Source organism: Bombina bombina, chromosome 11 (assembly GCF_027579735.1).
Source record: "Bombina bombina isolate aBomBom1 chromosome 11, aBomBom1.pri, whole genome shotgun sequence".
In the NCBI taxonomy this organism is placed as follows: domain Eukaryota; kingdom Metazoa; phylum Chordata; class Amphibia; order Anura; family Bombinatoridae; genus Bombina; species Bombina bombina.
In genome coordinates, this window is record NC_069509.1 from 128,660,485 (window position 1) to 128,680,592 (window position 20,108).

The 20,108-nt window shown below is 40.2% G+C and overlaps 1 protein-coding gene across 1 annotated transcript in view; it reads left to right on the plus strand.

Annotated features, from left to right (window-relative positions):
- MAPK8IP3 (mitogen-activated protein kinase 8 interacting protein 3) overlaps positions 1-20,108 on the plus strand; it is a 248,606-nt gene that overhangs the window by 174,373 nt on the left and 54,125 nt on the right. Inside the window, exons 17-20 of the mRNA XM_053695247.1 lie at positions 4,323-4,418; positions 5,618-5,776; positions 6,966-7,131; positions 9,246-9,431. Coding sequence (XP_053551222.1) covers positions 4,323-4,418; positions 5,618-5,776; positions 6,966-7,131; positions 9,246-9,431 — 607 coding nt within the window. The remainder of the gene's footprint in view (positions 1-4,322; positions 4,419-5,617; positions 5,777-6,965; positions 7,132-9,245; positions 9,432-20,108) is intronic.

The window sequence follows — 20,108 nt, forward strand, 5'->3', positions numbered from 1 at the left end:
CCTCTAGTTCTTCTTCCAAGAATAATCTCCAAGATTCTGAGGGAATGCTCGTTTGTTCTGCTAATAGCTCCGGCATGGCCTCACAGGTTTTGGTATGCGGATCTTGTCCGGATGGCATCTTGCCAACCATGGACTCTTCCGTTAAGACCAGACCTTCTGTCACAAGGTCCTTTTTTCCATCCGGATCTGAAATCCTTAAATTTAAAGGTATGGAGATTGAACGCTTGATTCTTGGTCAAAGAGGTTTCTCTGACTCCGTGATTAATACTATGTTACAGGCTCGTAAATCTGTATCTCGAGAGATATATTATAGAGTCTGGAAGACTTATATTTCTTGGTGTCTTTCTCATCATTTTTCTTGGCATTCTTTTAGAATACCGAGAATTTTACAGTTTCTTCAGGATGGTTTAGATAAGGGTTTGTCCGCAAGTTCTTTGAAAGGACAAATCTCCGCTCTTTCTGTTCTTTTTCACAGAAAGATTGCTATTCTTCCTGATATTCATTGTTTTGTACAAGCTTTGGTTCGTATAAAACCTGTCATTAAGTCAATTTCTCCTCCTTGGAGTTTGAATTTGGTTCTGGGAGCTCTTCAAGCTCCTCCGTTTGAACCTATGCATTCATTGGACATTAAATTACTTTCTTGGAAAGTTTTGTTCCTTTTGGCCATCTCTTCTGCTAGAAGAGTTTCTGAATTATCTGCTCTTTCTTGTGAGTCTCCTTTTCTGATTTTTCATCAGGATAAGGCGGTGTTGCGAACTTCTTTTGAATTTTTACCTAAAGTTGTGAATTCCAACAACATTAGTAGAGAAATTGTGGTTCCTTCATTATGTCCTAATCCTAAGAATTCTAAGGAGAAATCGTTGCATTCTTTGGATGTTGTTAGAGCTTTGAAATATTATGTTGAAGCTACGAAATCTTTCCGTAAGACTTCTAGTCTATTTGTTATCTTTTCCGGTTCTAGGAAAGGCCAGAAAGCTTCTGCCATTTCTTTGGCATCTTGGTTGAAATCTTTAATTCATCTTGCCTATGTTGAGTCGGGTAAAATTCCGCCTCAGAGAATTACAGCTCATTCTACTAGGTCAGTTTCTACTTCCTGGGCGTTAAGGAATGAAGCTTCGGTTGACCAGATCTGCAAAGCAGCAACTTGGTCCTCTTTGCATACTTTTACTAAATTCTACCATTTTGATGTATTTTCTTCTTCTGAAGCAGTTTTTGGTAGAAAAGTTCTTCAGGCAGCGGTTTCAGTTTGAATCTTCTGCTTATGTTTTTTGTTAAACTTTATTTTGGGTGTGGATTATTTTCAGCAGGAATTGGCTGTCTTTATTTTATCCCTCCCTCTCTAGTGACTCTTGTGTGGAAAGATCCACATCTTGGGTAGTCATTATCCCATACGTCACTAGCTCATGGACTCTTGTTAATTACATGAAAGAAAACATAATTTATGTAAGAACTTACCTGATAAATTCATTTCTTTCATATTAACAAGAGTCCATGAGGCCCATCCTTTTTTGTGGTGGTTATGATTTTTTTGTATAAAGCACAATTATTCCAATTCCTTATTTTATATGCTTCGCACTTTTTTTCTTATCACCCCACTTCTTGGCTATTCGTTAAACTGATTTGTGGGTGTGGTGAGGGGTGTATTTATAGGCATTTTAAGGTTTGGGAAACTTTGCCCCTCCTGGTAGGAATGTATATCCCATACGTCACTAGCTCATGGACTCTTGTTAATATGAAAGAAATGAATTTATCAGGTAAGTTCTTACATAAATTATGTTTTTCCCCCGCATTTTCCAGCCCCTTGTGTCATGTGACAGACATCAACCAATCACAGACTAGTATACGTATACCCTGTGAGCTTGTGCACACGCTCAGTAGGATCTTGTTCCCCATAAAGTGTGTATATAAAAAGACTGTGCAAAATTTGATAATGGAAGTAAAATGGAAAAAAATTGCATGTTATATCATGATTTAGATAAAGCATTTAGTTTTAAACAATTTTCCTTTTTGCTTGTTATAAAAATGTCTTAGTTCTCTTGCTATCCTTTGTTTAAAAGCATGTGTACCAAGAGAATGAAGCAAATTTGATCATAGAAGTAAAATGGAAATCATGAAAGAAGACTTTTGGGTTTCATGTCCCTTTATTGAATACATTTATAGGAAATATACATTTGAGTATTATTTTTAGAACTTTTCAGTGTTGTATCTACATGGCTGAGTTGAGAAAAACTTCTATATATCCTACTGAGCATGTGCAAGAATTCACAGAATATACCTATATGCATTTGTGATTGGCTGATGGCTGTCACATGGGTACAGGGGGAGTGGAAAAAGACATAACTAAAATCTGTCAGAAAAAAATCTACTCATTTGAAGTTCAGACTAAGGGGTAGATTAAAAAAGCAGCGGATGCTGTCATAAGACCGCTGCTCATCAACTCGTCCGCCAACTCTGAGGTGGAGGACAACAATCATGATTGACCCCCCCCCACTAACGATTGGCCGCGAATGTGCAGGGGGCGCTATTGCACAAGCATTTCACACAAAGTGAGTGCGTGCTTGCTCCCTTGTCTCCTTTGCCTTTCTCGGCGTCTCCGGCGATATGCAGTCCACAGATTGTCTGGCGCTTCCAATGACGTCACTCTTGCTGGGAAGGAAGGAAGAATGTGATCACAAAGCAGCAGAGTGTGAAGCGGACTGCTGCATGGCGGTGTAGATCACTGGAACATGAAAACTTGGAGAAGAAGATACGAACCACACCATCCAATGTAAAAACAACCAGTTTTATTGTAAATCCTTAAAACAAAGTAGGAAGCTCGAGAGCGTGAGCGCAGCACTTTGGCTCTGATTGTTAGCCGAAACGCGTAAGCCAAAGTGCTGCGCTCACTCTGTTTGCTCTCGAGCTTCCTACTATGTTTTAAGGATTTACAATAAAACTGGTTGTTTTTACATTGGATGGTATGGATCGTATCTTCTCCATATACACATATTTACACACAAATATATATGTACAGTATATAAGCATATACATATTTATTTATAGTTGTTGCCATCGCTGCGCTACTTAACCCCTTCGCTGCGCTACTTACCCCCTTTGCTGCAATACTTAACCCCTTCGCAGCATTTAGGTTCTGATGCTGTCTCTGACTGCATCAGAATGAGGCTCCCATTTGAGCCTATGGGAGCGCAATACTTCCCAGCAAAGTGAATGTGAGCTGGTGTTTGCATTGCTGACCACGTTAGCACATTAGCCTCTGCTGGTATTACACAGTTGAATGCAAATATCGCTTTCATGAAAGCAATATTTAGTACTCCACTTGTAATCTGGCCCTGAATAAATGCTAGATAGAATGATGCATTTAAAGAAAAGATTAGTCTGAGAATAACAAGAAGACGTATTTTTTTAAAGTTTCATTAGCTGTTTAAATATTGACAAAATAAGTGTAAAGTTTTAGTGTCTATAAAACAATGGGAGCTGCCATGTTGTAACTTACGTTCCCTTCTCAGCTGTGGCCAATTAGGGACAATTATAAATAGGTCACTAGAGTGTGCAGCCAATGGCTGTGGTGTGGAATATAACAGTGTTCTGCACTTCCATTTCTAACAGGAACTGAAAAGCTCACAATTTCAGAATGGAGTTACAGGAAAATGGGACAAAATAAATAATGAAAGTATATTGCAGAGTTTATGGGCTAGATTTATCAACCCTGAGGCGTACAGGGGCGCGTATACGCGCCCCTGTACGCCTCAGCTCGCCTGTGGTGGGGGGCAATTGCACGCAGGTAATTAACATTGCACACAAGCGCAATTTTGCGCTCGCGTGCAATCCCGCCCCCTGCCCGCGCACAGCCAATCACGCGCGGGCAGGAGCTGTCAATCTCCTCGGTCGGACTCGACCGAGGAGATTGAATTTCGCCAGAATAGATGTGGCGAAGATGTTAGGGAAGCAGCGGTCTGGTGACCGCTGCTTGATAAATCGCGGCGAGCAAGTTCTTGTGAGAACTTGCTGCCGCAGGGGCTTGATAAATCTAGCCCTATATATATATATATATATATATATATATATATATATATATATATATATAAATATATTTATTTATGAATTATCATTTTATATTACCATCTTAAAGACTTGGCTGATATGTTATTCTACAGCAACTCAACAGAAATGTCTTGTGATTACAAGATGTTAACTGTCCCTTTAAGCTTTAAAAAAGTATTTTATAATCGTATACACTTTGCTGGTTTCCTTTTTTACACTAATTTACTGTGTTATATTGCTTATGAATTTTGTTAGTTATTTTATAATCTTAATATTGGCAGCTGAGTCCAAATGGTGGTCAAGAAGACAACCGGATGAAAAATGTGCCTGTACCAGTGTATTGCCGGCCCCTAGTCGAAAAAGATCCCACCATGAAGGTAACCAAATAACGTTCACAGTTATTTTAATGCATATTTTAGACCTGATGCAACAATAATCACAAAATACAATATACAGAAAGAAAATTAAATGTGATATAAAATAATAATAAATATCAAGAATTTGTGGCAGATTTCCCCAGAATATGTCAGTTCTTATATTGTCTTTAGTTCATATAACTCGAACGTAAATGGAGATTAGAAGAGAAAGCATATATAGTGTTATTGCAATACTCAATGTAAGCAGCCATTGGTTTTTATGTAAAAAGGATTCATCTTTGTTCTATCGTGCTCTTTCTGCATGATTAAGGGCTCATACATCACCACCCCTGTCTTGTGAACACTCTTGGGTGTTGCTTTATTCCTCTCAATAGAACGACTCCATTAATAAAACTATAATTTATTAAAAAAACATAATATTTAAAAACACTAAAATATTATAACACCTAGATGTCACTTGGGGATGTCTGTTTAATCAAGTCGCAATCAAACCCTTTTGCTTGCCAGCATTAATGTTTGCACTGACACGGTTCAGCGGTTAACTTATAACACGGTCCGTAATAGGGACATTACTCTTCTTATGATGTAATTGGCATCAGCTGATCCTACACATGTTTTACGTTACGGCTTTTTCACGAATGCTGTCCATACATGTTCCAGATTTCAATTAAATAGTCCCCTGTAAGTAGTAATATTTATGGACAGCGTATATGATCGAGTTATAAGAACTGAAGTCAATATAAGGACTCTGGGGAAATCTGCCACATATCCTTGAGAATTATTATTGTTTTATATCACATTTATTTTTCTTCATAGTTAATAAAAAAAGTTTGAGTCTTCTCCAGTAGGCCCACACACATAGGCTTGTCATATACCATAGGCCTATGATTGTCCAACTCCACAGATAGACAAGTTAAATAACCTAAATCATTTTTAAAGTGTTTTGTGGTGTTTATGATATTATCTTTGTGCCATATAAGAGACTTAAAATGCCCTTATTAGGAAAGCTTTGTATAAAATAGTTTCTAAATGTAATACAATATAGTGATTATGAGCTCCTAATGAACAATAGCTCAGAGGTGCAGAAGTTCAGAATGGTTGCGTTTGTTCATAGGATCTTTATGATTATTTATACAATATTGTGTATAATATTATAATTGGTTCTTATACGTTTTCTATTTATTGTAACTTCTCCCCAGCTATGGTGTGCAGCGGGAGTAGATTTGACAGGTTGGAAGCCATTTGAAGAGGATTCTGGAAATGGAGTCAAACAAATTGTAGGTCGTGATCCATTAACCTGTGATCGTGAGGTAGAAGGAGAAAGTAAGAGCACCCACACGTCCCCAGAGAAGAAAAAGGTAAACATAAAGGAGTAGGGTCACTTAAAGTAACGGTATGGTAACACGATACATAAAATATATGTACACAGCTGAGATTAATATTTATTTACTTTGCATTCTTAATTAAAGTGAAGGTCAATTTTGATGAATTAGTGCCCGGTTTTTAATAATCCTATTAAAAACAAGGGCACTTTAATTCATCAAAATTGACATTTCACTCTTTTTCTTTAAAAACTTACCTTTTCGTTCTGGCAGCCGCTCCAGCGATTCCCACGGCCGTCGGAAGCCTCTGCAGACGTCAGAAATGACGAATCCGGCTTCCTCCAATCACGGCTCCCCCCCCCGGGGGAATCTTGGCCTGATGCAACGCCGTGATTGGAGGAAGCCATATTCATCATTTTGGACCCGCAAAGACAGCTTGCAACGGGCGGAGGAATTGCTGGAGCGGCTGCCAGGATTAAAAGGTAAGTTTTTGAAGAAAACAGTGAAATGTCAATTTTGATGAATTAAAGTGCCCTTGTTGATTATTAAAAACCGGGCACTAATTCAACAAAAAAAATTATTATTTTTTGAAAGCGCTATGGCTCCTTCATCAGACATGCCTCATGTGTTTTGAACGCTTGCAAAAAAAAAAAATCTTGGTTAGCCAATAATGGTATCACTTATACAATTTGTTTGTTAGTTTATTTTTCAATTAGTTAACTGGCTAACACGGCACCAAGATAACAATATTTTTTTTGCTACAATATGGTAAGTGCGTGTTTTCCTGTGTCACAAATTGATGAAATTATAACAGGCCCATTTATCAAGCTCCGTATGGAGCTTGAAGGGCCGTGTTTCTGGCGAGTCTTCAGACTCGCCAGAAACACAAGTTATGAAGCAGCGGTCTAAAGACCGCTGCTCCATAACCCTGTCCGCCTGCTCTGAGCAGGCGGACAGAAATCGCCGGAAATCAACCTGATCGAATACGATCGGGTTGATTGACACCTCCCTGCTGGCGGCCGATTGGCCGCGAGTCAGCAGGGGGAGGCGTTGCACCAGCAGCTCTTGTGAGCTGCTGGTGCAATGTTAAATGCGGAGAGCGTATTCTCCGCATTTAGCGAGGTCTTGCGGACCTGATCCGCAGTGTCGGATCAGGTCCGCAAGCCCTTTGATAAATGGGCCTGTAAATGTGCATTCTCATATTACCCTATCCTGTTTCCTGCAGACTAAGGAGCTACACGAAGCAGATGCTACCTCCAGCCGTGTATGGATCCTCACCAGCACCCTATCTACCAGCAAAGTGGTGATCATTGATGCAAATCAACCCGGCACACTGGTGGATCAGTTTACAGTCTGTAATGCTCATGTACTGTGTATCTCTAGCATTCCAGGTACAAGAAAATCATTATACAATACATTTTCTTAAAAAAAATAACCTTTCATGATTCAAATAGAGCAGGCAATTTTAAGCAACTTTCTAATTTACTCTTATTATGAATTTTTCTTTGTTCTCTTGGTTTCTTTATTTGAATGTAAACTTAGAAGCCGGACCATTTTTGCTTCTGCACCAGGTTAGTGCTTGCTGATTGGTGGCTACATTTAGACACCAATCAGAAAGCGTTACCCAGATGCTGAACCAAAAATGGGCCGGCTCCTATGCTTACGGTCTTACTTTTTCAAATAAAGATACCAAGAGAACAAATAAAAAATTATAATAGGAGTAAATTAGAAAGTTGCTTAAAACATGATCCATCGCTGGGGGGCCAGAGTGGCAGCTGATCAAAGGTACACCGGGAAAGCCAGGGGGGTAGGGGGATCTGAAACCCCAAGTTTCCAAGGGAGCTCCCTTCCGGCAATCACCCCACCTCTTGCCCTCCCTAGGGGGTACCAATCCCAACATTGGGTGCCACTCTCTTAAAACTGAGCTTCCTTCACTGGTCACAGTAGAAATCGAAAATACAAATATAAAAACAGATTACAACCTTCAACTCAAGTATGTTTATTAAATCATACAATGAGCTCCAAAAAATATGCACTTTTTTAAAAATTATTATTATTATTATCGGTTATTTGTAGAGCGCCAACAGATTTCGCAGCGCTAAATTGTTTTGTTTTTTAATTCTTGGATCTTCTTATTGTTTGAAGAGTTATTCAATAAACATGCTTGAGTCGGAGGTTGCGCTCATAGGCATGCACCATGGTGTGCCAAGGAACACACCCTAATGCTGACACCAGCGAGTCACTAGACTAAGCTGAATGACGTAGCGAGGGATTTTCCTGTCATCTAGGGCCACTTGGAACTTTTAATACTTGCAAGCCCCTCTCCATTCGATCTCCATTCGACACTTAGTTTGGTCTTATTTTCATTATAATGGACTAAAATGAATGTCCTTTCTTTTCACGTACTTTGTCACCTAAGCATAACTCTGGGTGCACACCTATGGTTGCGCAGTGCTTTTTATTTGTATCAGTAAAGTGTACTTTAGATAACTTCATGCAATATGGCATTTAATTATACCTCTTACAGCAGACTGCTCATTCTTCCCAAGGAGAACAACCTGAAGTTCTTCTGCTGCCATGGCCCCAGGCACTAAAGTTCTTCGCTACATACGGGCAGTGGACAAACAGGATCTGCTGCAAGTATGTATCGTTACACCCTCAAGTGAGCATGTAAAGCTAGCCCCTTATCTCGTGTCCGATCACGTGAGAGAAGGGACTGTCAATCACCTAGAGCGAGCGAGCTCTCTCGGATTTTTCCTCACCACCTCAGAGGTTGGCGTTGAGTGTAAGAAGACCGCTGCTTCTTACATTGCGGGAAGCAGGCTCGCATATGCGGACCTGCCCCGCAAGGGCTCCGAAGTAGCTTTCACTGCTTAGTTCATGGAGCCCATAGTCCAGTAAAAATATGCAGACAACACTTCCTCTGCAGTGAAGATGAGTTGTTGATATGGACTACGGCTACACCCTAGAACAAAGAAGCACTCTCTGGCACTACTTTAAAAATAATAAACTCTTGATTGAAGAATCTAATATAACACCTCACTTTATCTCTTCCTATCACTAACGTACGCAAAGAGAATGGACTGGGGTGGGAGGGAAGGGAGGAGCTATTTAACAGCTCTGCTGTGGTGCTCTTTGCCTCCTGCTGACCAAGAGGTGTAATCCCAGTAGTAATTAAGATGATTTGTAGACTCATTGTGTCTTAAAAAAGAAATATATACACCCATACACATATTTATACACACACACACACATATATTCCTGCTCCCCTCTGCAGTAGGCTCAGTGAATCTGTGAACCATTGGATAATGTAACTATATTGTAGACTTTTACACAAAGCTTTAATATATACTTTTATCCTTAAATTTGATGTTAGCAACAACAGTATAATATTAACTGTAAAAAATGCTTTTTGAGAAAAGGGTGTAGTATGTTTGTGTCATTCACTTCAAGAAGAATATGCTTTGCAATTTGGTGCATTAATCTTGGAAATTTCTATTGACAGCGGCCAGCGACAGTGATTATCCACCAGGTGAAATTTTCCTAGAAGGAGATGTTAACCCAGAGGACTCAGGAGACACAGAAGGTGTATTGGCAGGGATTACCCTGGTGGGATGTGCCACGCGATGCAATGTGCCACGGAGCAACTGTTCCTCTCGTGGAGACACCCCTATTCTGGACAAGGGACAGGGTGAGTAGTGGTGGCTTAACATGAAATGTTCAGAGCTTGTGATGCTTTTTCATCACTAATTCTTTTAGAGAGTCTAAAGTAGAGAGTATATTGTATTGCATTGTTTAAAATAGAAGTAAACAGGAAATTCAGTACATACAAGGATATAGAAAAGGCCTAGATACTCAAGAAAATATAATGAAGAAAAAGTGGAAAATTGTAGCTACACCAGATTTTTAATAGTGGCTCCATTTTAGTGACTGGATCATACTCAACATGTTATTATTTATTGACAGCACATGATTTGTGGTCATTAAATAGTAAATCTGAACCTAACTACTGTCCAGAACCACAACATACCTCCCACTCTGCAAATTACACTGGGCTAGATTACAAGTAGTACGCTATTGCTAGTGTTCGTTGTATTGGTTGCGATAATCAATATTTCTCCAACATAGGTGTGTCCGGTCCACGGCGTCATCCTTACTTGTGGGATATTCTCTTCCCCAACAGGAAATGGCAAAGAGCCCAGCAAAGCTGGTCACATGATCCCTCCTAGGCTCCGCCTTCCCCAGTCATTCTCTTTGCCGTTGTACAGGCAACATCTCCACGGAGATGGCTTAGAGTTTTTTGGTGTTTAACTGTAGTTTTTACTATTCAATCAAGAGTTTGTTATTTTAAAATAGTGCTGGTATGTACTATTTACTCTGAAACAGAAAGGTGATGAAGATTTCTGTTTGTAAGAGGAAAATGATTTTAGCAACCGTTACTAAAATCGATGGCTGTTTCCACACAGGACTGTTGAGAGGAATTAACTTCAGTTGGGGGAAACAGTGAGCAGACTTTTGCTGCTTGAGGTATGACACATTTCTAACAAGACGATGTAATGCTGGAAGCTGTCATTTTCCCTATGGGATCCGGTAAGCCATTTTTATTACATAAGAAAAAAAGGGCTTCACAAGGGCTTTTAAGACTGTAGACATTTTCTGGGCTAAAACGATTGATATATAAGCATATTTTAATACTTCATAGCTTTGAGGAATTATTTTATTCTTGGGAATTATGTAAAATAACCGGCAGGCACTGTATTGGACACCTTATTCTCTAGGGGCTTTCCCTAATCATAGGCAGAGCCTCATTTTCGCGCCTCTATTGCGCACTTGTTTTTGGGAAGCATGACATGCAGATGCATGTGTGAGGAGCTCTGATACATAGAAAAGACTTTCTGAAGGCGTCATATGGTATCGTATTCCCCTTTGGGCTTGGTTGGGTCTCAGCAAAGCAGATACCAGGGACTGTAAAGGGGTTAAATATAAAAACGGCTCCGGTTCCGTTATTTTAAGAGTTAAAGCTTTCAAATTTGGTGTGCAATACTTTTAAGGCTTTAAGACACTGTGGTGAAATTTTGGTGAATTTTGAACAATTCCTTCATACTTTTTCACATTTGCAGTAATAAAGTGTGTTCAGTTTAAAATTTAAAGTGACAGTAACGGTTTTATTTTAAAACGTTTTTTGTACTTTGTTATCAAGTTTATGCCTGTTTAACATGTCTGAACTACCAGATAGACTGTGTTCTGTATGTGGGGAAGCCAAGGTTCCTTCTCATTTAAATAGATGTGATTTATGTGACACAAAATTTAGAGAAAATGTTGCCCAAGATGATTCCTCAAGTGAGGGGAGTAAGCATGGTACTGCATCATCCCCTCCTTCGTCTACACCAGTCTTGCCCACACAGGAGGCCCCTAGTACATCTAGTGCGCCAATACTCGGCTGTAATGGATAATTCTATCAAAAACATTTTAGCCAAAATGCCCACTTATCAGCGAAAGCGCGACTGCTCTGTTTTAGAAAATACTGAAGAGCATGAGGACGCTGATGATATTGGTTCTGAAGTGCCCCTACACCAATCTGAGGGGGCCAGGGAGGTTTTGTCTGAGGGAGAAATTTCAGATTCAGGGAAAATTTCTCAACAAGCTGAACCTGATGTAATTACATTCAAATTTAAATTGGAACATCTCCGCGCCCTGCTTAAGGAGGTGTTATCTACTCTGGATGATTGTGAGAATTTGGTCATTCCAGAGAAATTATGTAAAATGGACAAGTTCCTAGAGGTCCCGGGGCCCCCCGAAGCTTTTCCTATACCCAAGCGGGTGGCGGACATTGTAAACAAAGAATGGGAAAGGCCCGGCATACCTTTCGTCCCTCCCCCTATATTTAAGAAATTGTTTCCTATGGTCGACCCCAGAAAGGACTTATGGCAGACAGTCCCCAAGGTCGAGGGGGCGGTTTCTACTCTAAACAAACGCACCACTATACCCATAGAAGATAGTTGTGCTTTCAAAGATCCTATGGATAAAAAATTAGAGGGTTTGCTTAAAAAGATGTTTGTTCAGCAAGGTTACCTTCTACAACCAATTTCATGCATTGTTCCTGTCACTACAGCAGCGTGTTTCTGGTTCGATGAACTAGAAAAGGCGCTCAATAAAGATTCTTCTTATGAGGAGATTTTGGACAGAATTCATGCTCTCAAATTGGCTAACTCTTTCACCCTAGACGCCACTTTGCAATTGGCTAGATTAGCGGCGAAAAATTCTGGGTTTGCTATTGTGGCGCGCAGAGCGCTTTGGCTAAAATCTTGGTCAGCGGATGCGTCTTCCAAGAACAAATTGCTTAACATTCCTTTCAAGGGGAAAACGCTGTTTGGCCCTGACTTGAAAGAGATTATTTCTGATATCACTGGGGGCAAGGGCCACGCCCTTCCTCAGGATAGGTCTTTCAAGGCCAAAAATAAACCTAATTTTCGTCCCTTTCGCAGAAACGGACCAGCCCCAAGTGCTACGTCCTCTAAGCAAGAGGGTAATACTTCTCAAGCCAAGCCAGCCTGGAGGCCAATGCAAGGCTGGAACAAAGGTAAGCAGGCCAAGAAACCTGCCACTGCTACCAAGACAGCATGAGATGTTGGCCCCCGATCCGGGACCGGATCTGGTGGGGGGCAGACTCTCTCTCTTCGCTCAGGCTTGGGCAAGAGATGTTCTGGATCCTTGGGCGCTAGAAATAGTCTCCCAAGGTTATCTTCTGGAATTCAAGGGGCTTCCCCCGAGGGGGAGGTTCCACTGGTCTCAATTGTCTTCAGACCACATAAAAAAACAGGCATTCTTACATTGTGTAGAAGACCTGTTAAAAATGGGAGTGATTCATCCTGTTCCATTAGGAGAACAAGGGATGGGGTTCTACTCCAATCTGTTCGTAGTTCCCAAAAAAGAGGGAACATTCAGACCAATCTTAGATCTCAAGATCCTAAACAAGTTTCTCAAGGTTCCATCGTTCAAAATGGAAACCATTCGAACAATTCTTCCTTCCATCCAGGAAGGTCAATTCATGACCACGGTGGATTTAAAGGATGCGTATCTACATATTCCTATCCACAAGGAACATCATCGGTTCCTAAGGTTCGCATTTCTGGACAAGCATTACCAGTTTGTGGCACTTCCGTTCGGATTAGCCACTGCTCCAAGAATTTTCACAAAGGTGCTAGGGTCCCTTCTAGCGGTGCTAAGACCAAGGGGCATTGCAGTAGTACCTTACTTGGACGACATTCTGATTCAAGCGTCGTCCCTTCCACAAGCAAAGGCTCACACGGACATTGTCCTGGCCTTTCTCAGATCTCACGGGTGGAAAGTGAACGTAGAAAAAAGTTCTCTATCTCCGTCAACAAGGGTTCCCTTCTTGGGAACAATAATAGACTCCTTAGAAATGAGGATTTTTCTGACAGAGGCCAGAAAATCAAAACTTCTAAACTCTTGTCAAATACTTCATTCTGTTCCTCTTCCTTCCATAGCGCAGTGCATGGAAGTAATAGGTTTGATGGTAGCGGCAATGGACATAGTTCCTTTTGCGCGAATTCATCTAAGACTATTACAACTGTGCATGCTCAGTCAGTGGAATGGGGATTATACAGACTTGTCTCCGACGATACAAGTAGATCAGAGGACCAGAGATTCACTCCGTTGGTGGCTGTCCCTGGACAACCTGTCACAGGGGATGAGCTTCTGCAGACCAGAGTGGGTCATTGTCACGACCGACGCCAGTCTGGTGGGCTGGGGCGCGGTCTGGGGACCCCTGAAAGCTCAGGGTCTTTGGTCTCGGGAAGAATCTCTTCTCCCGATAAATATTCTGGAACTGAGAGCGATATTCAATGCTCTCAAGGCTTGGCCTCAGCTAGCAAAGGCCAAATTCATACGGTTTCAATCAGACATTTCATCCGGGGGAGTGGGAACTCCATCCGGAAATCTTTGCCCAAATTACTCAGTTGTGGGGCATTCCAGACATGGATCTGATGGCCTCTCGTCAGAACTTCAAGGTTCCTTGCTACGGGTCCAGATCCAGGGATCCCAAGGCGACTCTAGTAGATGCACTAGTAGCACCTTGGACCTTCAAACTAGCTTATGTATTCCCGCCGTTTCCTCTCATCCCCAGGCTGGTAGCCAGGATCAATCAGGAGAGGGCATCGGTGATCTTGATAGCTCCTGCGTGGCCACACAGGACTTGGTATGCAGACCTGGTGAATATGTCATCGGCTCCACCATGGAAGCTACCTTTGAGACGGGACCTTCTTGTTCAAGGTCCGTTCGAACATCCGAATCTGGTCTCACTCCAACTGACTGCTTGGAGATTGAACGCTTGATCTTATCAAAGCGAGGGTTCTCAGATTCTGTCATTGATACTCTTGTTCAGGCCAGAAAGCCTGTAACTAGAAAAATCTACCACAAAATATGGAAAAAATATATCTGTTGGTGTGACTCTAAAGGATTCCCTTGGGACAAGATAAAAATTCCTAAGATTCTATCCTTTCTTCAAGAAGGTTTGGAGAAAGGATTATCTGCAAGTTCCTTGAAGGGACAGATTTCTGCCTTGTCTGTGTTACTTCACAAAAAGCTGGCAGCTGTGCCAGATGTTCAAGCCTTTGTTCAGGCTCTGGTTAGAATCAAGCCTGTTTACAAACCTTTGACTCCTCCTTGGAGTCTCAATTTAGTTCTTTCAGTTCTTCAGGGGGTTCCGTTTGAACCCTTACATTCCGTTGATATTAAGTTATTATCTTGGAAAGTTTTGTTTTTGGTTGCAATTTCTTCTGCTAGAAGAGTTTCAGAATTATCTGCTCTGCAGTGTTCTCCTCCTTATCTGGTGTTCCATGCAGATAAGGTGGTTTTGCGTACTAAACCTGGTTTTCTTCCGAAAGTTGTTTCTAACAAAAACATTAACCAGGAGATAGTCGTGCCTTCTTTGTGTCCGAATCCAGTTTCAAAGAAGGAACGTTTGTTGCACAATTTGGACGTAGTTCGTGCTCTAAAATTCTATTTAGATGCTACAAAGGATTTTAGACAAACATCTTCCTTGTTTGTTGTTTATTCTGGTAAAAGGAGAGGTCAAAAAGCAACTTCTACCTCTCTCTCTTTTTGGCTTAAAAGCATCATCAGATTGGCTTACGAGACTGCCGGACGGCAGCCTCCTGAAAGAATCACAGCTCATTCCACTAGGGCTGTGGCTTCCACATGGGCCTTCAAGAACGAGGCTTCTGTTGATCAGATATGTAAGGCAGCGACTTGGTCTTCACTGCACACTTTTACTAAATTTTACAAATTTGATACTTTTGCTTCTTCTGAGGCTATTTTTGGGAGAAAGGTTTTGCAAGCCTTGGTGCCTTCCATCTAGGTGACCTGATTTGCTCCCTCCCTTCATCCGTGTCCTAAAGCTTTGGTATTGGTTCCCACAAGTAAGGATGACGCCGTGGACCGGACACACCTATGTTGGAGAAAACAGAATTTATGTTTACCTGATATATTACTTTCTCCAACGGTGTGTCCGGTCCACGGCCCGCCCTGGTTTTTTAATCAGGTCTGATAATTTATTTTCTTTAACTACAGTCACCACGGTATCATATGATTTCTCCTATGCAAATATTCCTCCTTTACGTCGGTCGAATGACTGGGGAAGGCGGAGCCTAGGAGGGATCATGTGACCAGCTTTGCTGGGCTCTTTGCCATTTCCTGTTGGGGAAGAGAATATCCCACAAGTAAGGATGACGCCGTGGACCGGACACACCGTTGGAGAAAGTAATTTATCAGGTAAACATAAATTCTGTTTTCGCCTGTGCTATCTTGCGCGCGTATTACAAGTTGAAAGTAAATTAATTTGCTCAAGTGCAAACAAAATTAGCACATCAGGTTTGCGCAAGTGGAAACCAAGCGTAAAAGTGTAAGAGTTAAAGGGACAGTCTACACAGAAATTGTTATTTTTTAAAAAGATAGATAATGCCTTTACTACCCACTCCCCAGCTTTAGATTAATATACTTTATAACATTTAAACCTCTAAATTTCGGCCTGTATCAAAGGCTCTATCACATGCTTTTGTATTTGCTTTTCACAACAGGAGACTGATTGTTCATGTGGGCCATATAGATAGCAATGTGTTCATGCCTGGGAAGTTATTTAAGAGTTAGTACAACACAGTACTAAATGCAACTCAATAGGTCACAGTCATGTGATCAGGGGGCTGTCAGAAGATGCTTAGATACAAGGTAATAACAGAGGTAAAAAGTATATTAATATAACTGTGTTGGTTAAGCAAAACTGGGGAATGGGTAATAAAGGGATTATCTATATTTTAAAACAATACAAATTCTATTGTAGACTGTCCCTTTAAAAATAAAATAAAAAAAAAACGTGCACCAAACACAACATAAATACATTTAAAAAAAAGTGTTGCACTCAAATATACACTATCTAATAACAATTATTCCTATAATTATTAATATTTTTTTTATAAGCGTTAAAAGGTATATGGTATTTAACAATATATGGTATATAACAAGGTGTTTGACTGGAAAGGGCTATACTGTGTGTGTATATATATATATATATATATATATATATATACTGTATATATATATATATATATATATATATATATGTGTGTGTATAAATATGTGTATGGGTGTATATATTTCTTTTTTAAGACACAATGAGTTCACGGATCATCTTAATTACTAATGGGATATTCACCTCTTGGTCAGCAGGAGGAGACAAAGAATACCACAGCAGAGCTGTTAAATAGCTCCTCCCTTCCCTCCCACTCCAGTCATTCTCTTTGCCTACGTTAGTGATAGGAAGAGGTAAAGTGAGGTATTAGATTAGATTCTTCAATCAAGTGTTTATTATTTTTAAAGTAGTGCCAGAGTGTGCTGCGTTGTTCTAGGGTGTAGCCGTAGTCCATATCAGTCTCTACAGTAGAGCTTTTGGTGGCTTTAGAGCAATGGGAACTTGTGGGACATAATTATCACTGCACCTCCCATATATCTGCTGCCCTATATGCCTTAGTCTGAGGTGATGGATTACTCAGCATGCCTTTTTTTATCAAGAGGTCAATAGGAGGGAGAGGACCTCTTAAACCTGTGATCTGCCTAGCTGTCAGGCAGACATTAAGGTAAGTGCTGCTTATTTGTTTTCTGGGGGACCCAGGAAAGGGCTAGCACTTTATTCCCATTTTGACATATTTTTTAACTCTCCTGGTTCAGGAGATTTAATGCCAGTTGTGGTGCAAGTACAGGGGCTGGGGACAGGCCTTTTTATTTCAAATAAACTTTTGCTCAGAGGGTTTTATTTTATTTTCCTCCATATTCGTCCTCTTACTTTCAGTTTAGGACGTTTCTGTGTCAGTTACTTCTCTTCATGCCCACGATGGGCAGGGCTTCCGACTTGCGCCATTTTAAACAAAAAAGGTTGCGCAGCAGTCGGGCAGTTATCCTCCTACATTGAGAAAGTAAGGCATTCTTAACAACGGTGTAGAAGCGCATGATTCTGCAATAAGGACATGCGTTTCTAACACCGGTTGGAGATTTGTTTTTTCCTGCTTCTCTGTAGCGCATTACGTACTGAAATAGATTGTGCTGTTGCTTTTTTCATTCCAGTTGTTGCTGGTCAGGTAGGAGCACCTCAGTACAGCGTATGAAAGGTGCAGGGGTGCTTTTATTTTTATAAATAGTTTTCTTGAGGTAAAAAGTTTACTTTTGATGTAACGTTATTGCTTGTCATTGCACAAAACAAAGCAGTTGCCTCTTTGTATTTAAAGTGACAGTACCGTTTTTGTTAAACATTAATTTTATTGTTTACAAGGCTAAATTTTGTTTAAGAATGGATCAAGAAACCTTTCAATATGCTTCTTGCTCATTGTGTTTGGGAGCAAATGTAACATACATAGTAACATAGTAGATGAGGTTGAAAAAAGACCGAAGTCCATCGAGTTCAACCTATACAAATCTAAAATATATACAAAAAGCTCCAGTTAATCTTAAATAATCCCACTAAAAGGTGACCCATTTAATACTAGCAATCATATCCATAAATTTTGTTTATAGACAGAAATGTATCCGAATAATTTTTAAATGTATCTAGGGTATTGGCATTCACTACCTCCTTTGGTAATGAGTTCCACAATTTTATTGCTCTTACAGTGAAAAAACATTTCCGTTGCAGGAGATTAAATCTCCTTTCTTCCAACCTTAAATTGTGACCTCTGGTCACAAACAATTTTCTTGGAATAAACAGAGCTTCTGCCATCTCTGTATATGGGCCTTGAATATATTTATATAAAGTAATCATGTCACCTCTAAAGAAAACAGACCCAGTTTGGCTAACCTCTCCTCATAGGTTAAATTCTCCAATCCCCTTATTAGCTTTGTGGCCATTCTCTGAACATTTTCTAGTTCTGCAATATCTTTTTTTGTGATTGGTCCCCAGAACTGCACTCCATACTCAAGGTGAGGTCTTACCAGGGCTTTATATAGTGACAGAATTATTAAAAAGACAAAAATATTAAAAAGAATAGGGCCCAGCACTGATCCCTGGGGTACTCCACTGATTACCTTTGTCCAATCTGAGTATGATCCATTTACTACTACTCGTTGCTCCCTATCTTTTATCCAGTTATTTTCCACAAACTAAGATTTTCAGCTATTCCCAGTCCCTTAATTTTGTGCATTAATCTCTCATGTGGCACTGTATCAAACAAACACCTTTGCAAAATCTAAGTATATCAAATCAACTGATTCCCCTTTATCTATATTTTTACTTACTTCCTCATAAAATCTAATTAGATTAGTTTGACATGATCTATTTCTCATAAAACCATGCTGATTAGAACTCATAATCTTGTTTACACGAATATGCTCATCAATATAATATTTTATAATCCCTTAAAATATCTTCCCCACTATTGATGTCAGACTAACTGGTCTATAGCTTCCTGGATCATCCCTGCTTCCCTTTTTGAAGAGTGGCACCACATCAGCTTTTACGCCAATCCTGGGGTACCATGCCTGAGTATAATGAGTCTTGAAAAATTAAGTGTAGAGGTTTGTCTATAACAGTTCTAAGTTCCCTTAACACCCTTGGGTGTATTCCATCTGGGCCTGGAGTTTTATTTACCTTAATATTATCCAATTTGTTCCTGATATCCTCTATACATAACCCAATTAATGGTATGGGCTGGCATGTTCTATTTTGTTCGAAAGTATCATCCAATGGTTCCTCTCTTGTGTATACTGAAGAAAAAAACTGGTTTAGTATCTCAGCCTTCTCCCTGTCACTGTTAATCATGCTACTCTCCCTGCATTTTAATGTACCTATATTGTCTTTCTTAGATTTTTTGCTATTTATGTACTTAAATAACCTTTTAGGGTTAGACTTAGAATCATTTGCAATTAATTTTTCATTTTCAATTTTGGCTAATTTGATTGCTTTTTTGCATGCTTTGTTATATTCCTTATAAATATGGAATTTTGAGTAGAACCACCAATCCCTTTCTGCCCTACATGTATTCACAGAACTTTAAATTTTAGGGATCATATTTTTTGAGTGCAAAACTTTTCTAAGGCCAATGTTGCATCAGACTCAATTAATGAGGGTCAAGTTATGCCGCAGCTTTCTCCCCAAACGTCCCAAAATGTACTACCCGCACAAGCAGTGCCCTGCACCTCTGCTCTAGCGCCCGCTGGAGTTACTTTAAAAGACATAGCTTCCCTTATGTCTTCTACAATTTCTGATGCATTGTCTGCCTTTCCAATGTTACAAGGCAAGCGTTAGAGAAAGGCCAGACATTCAGTCAGTTCTGACGCCATTGTGGCTATTTCTGAGGTTCCCCTCCAAGGACAGGAGGAGGATCCTACGGCAGTATCTGAGGGAGAAATTTCAGATTCAGAATGTACTTTACCTCTGACGGATTTAGAGGTTGTCTCTTTTAGATTTAAACTATTTGCAATTGATTAAGTTGTTATCTTGGAAAGTTTTATTTCTTGTTGCTATTTCCTCTGCTTGTAGAGTGTCAGAGCTCTCGGCATTTCAGTACGAGTCTCCTTACCTTATTTTCCGTTCAGATAAGGTAGTTTTATGTACTACATTAGGATTTCTTCCTAAGGTTGTTTCTGATCGGAACTTTATTTAGGAGATTGTTTTTCCTTCCTTGTGTCCTAATCCTTCTTCTCAGAAGGAACGACTCTCTACAATTCGGATGTGGTCCGTGCTTTAAAATTTTCTCCTGCAGACGACTAAGGATTTTCGTCAGTCTTTTCTTTGTTGTGATTTTCTCAAGAAAACGTAAGGGACAGAAGGCTACGGCTACTTCACTTTCTTTTTGGCTGAAGAGTT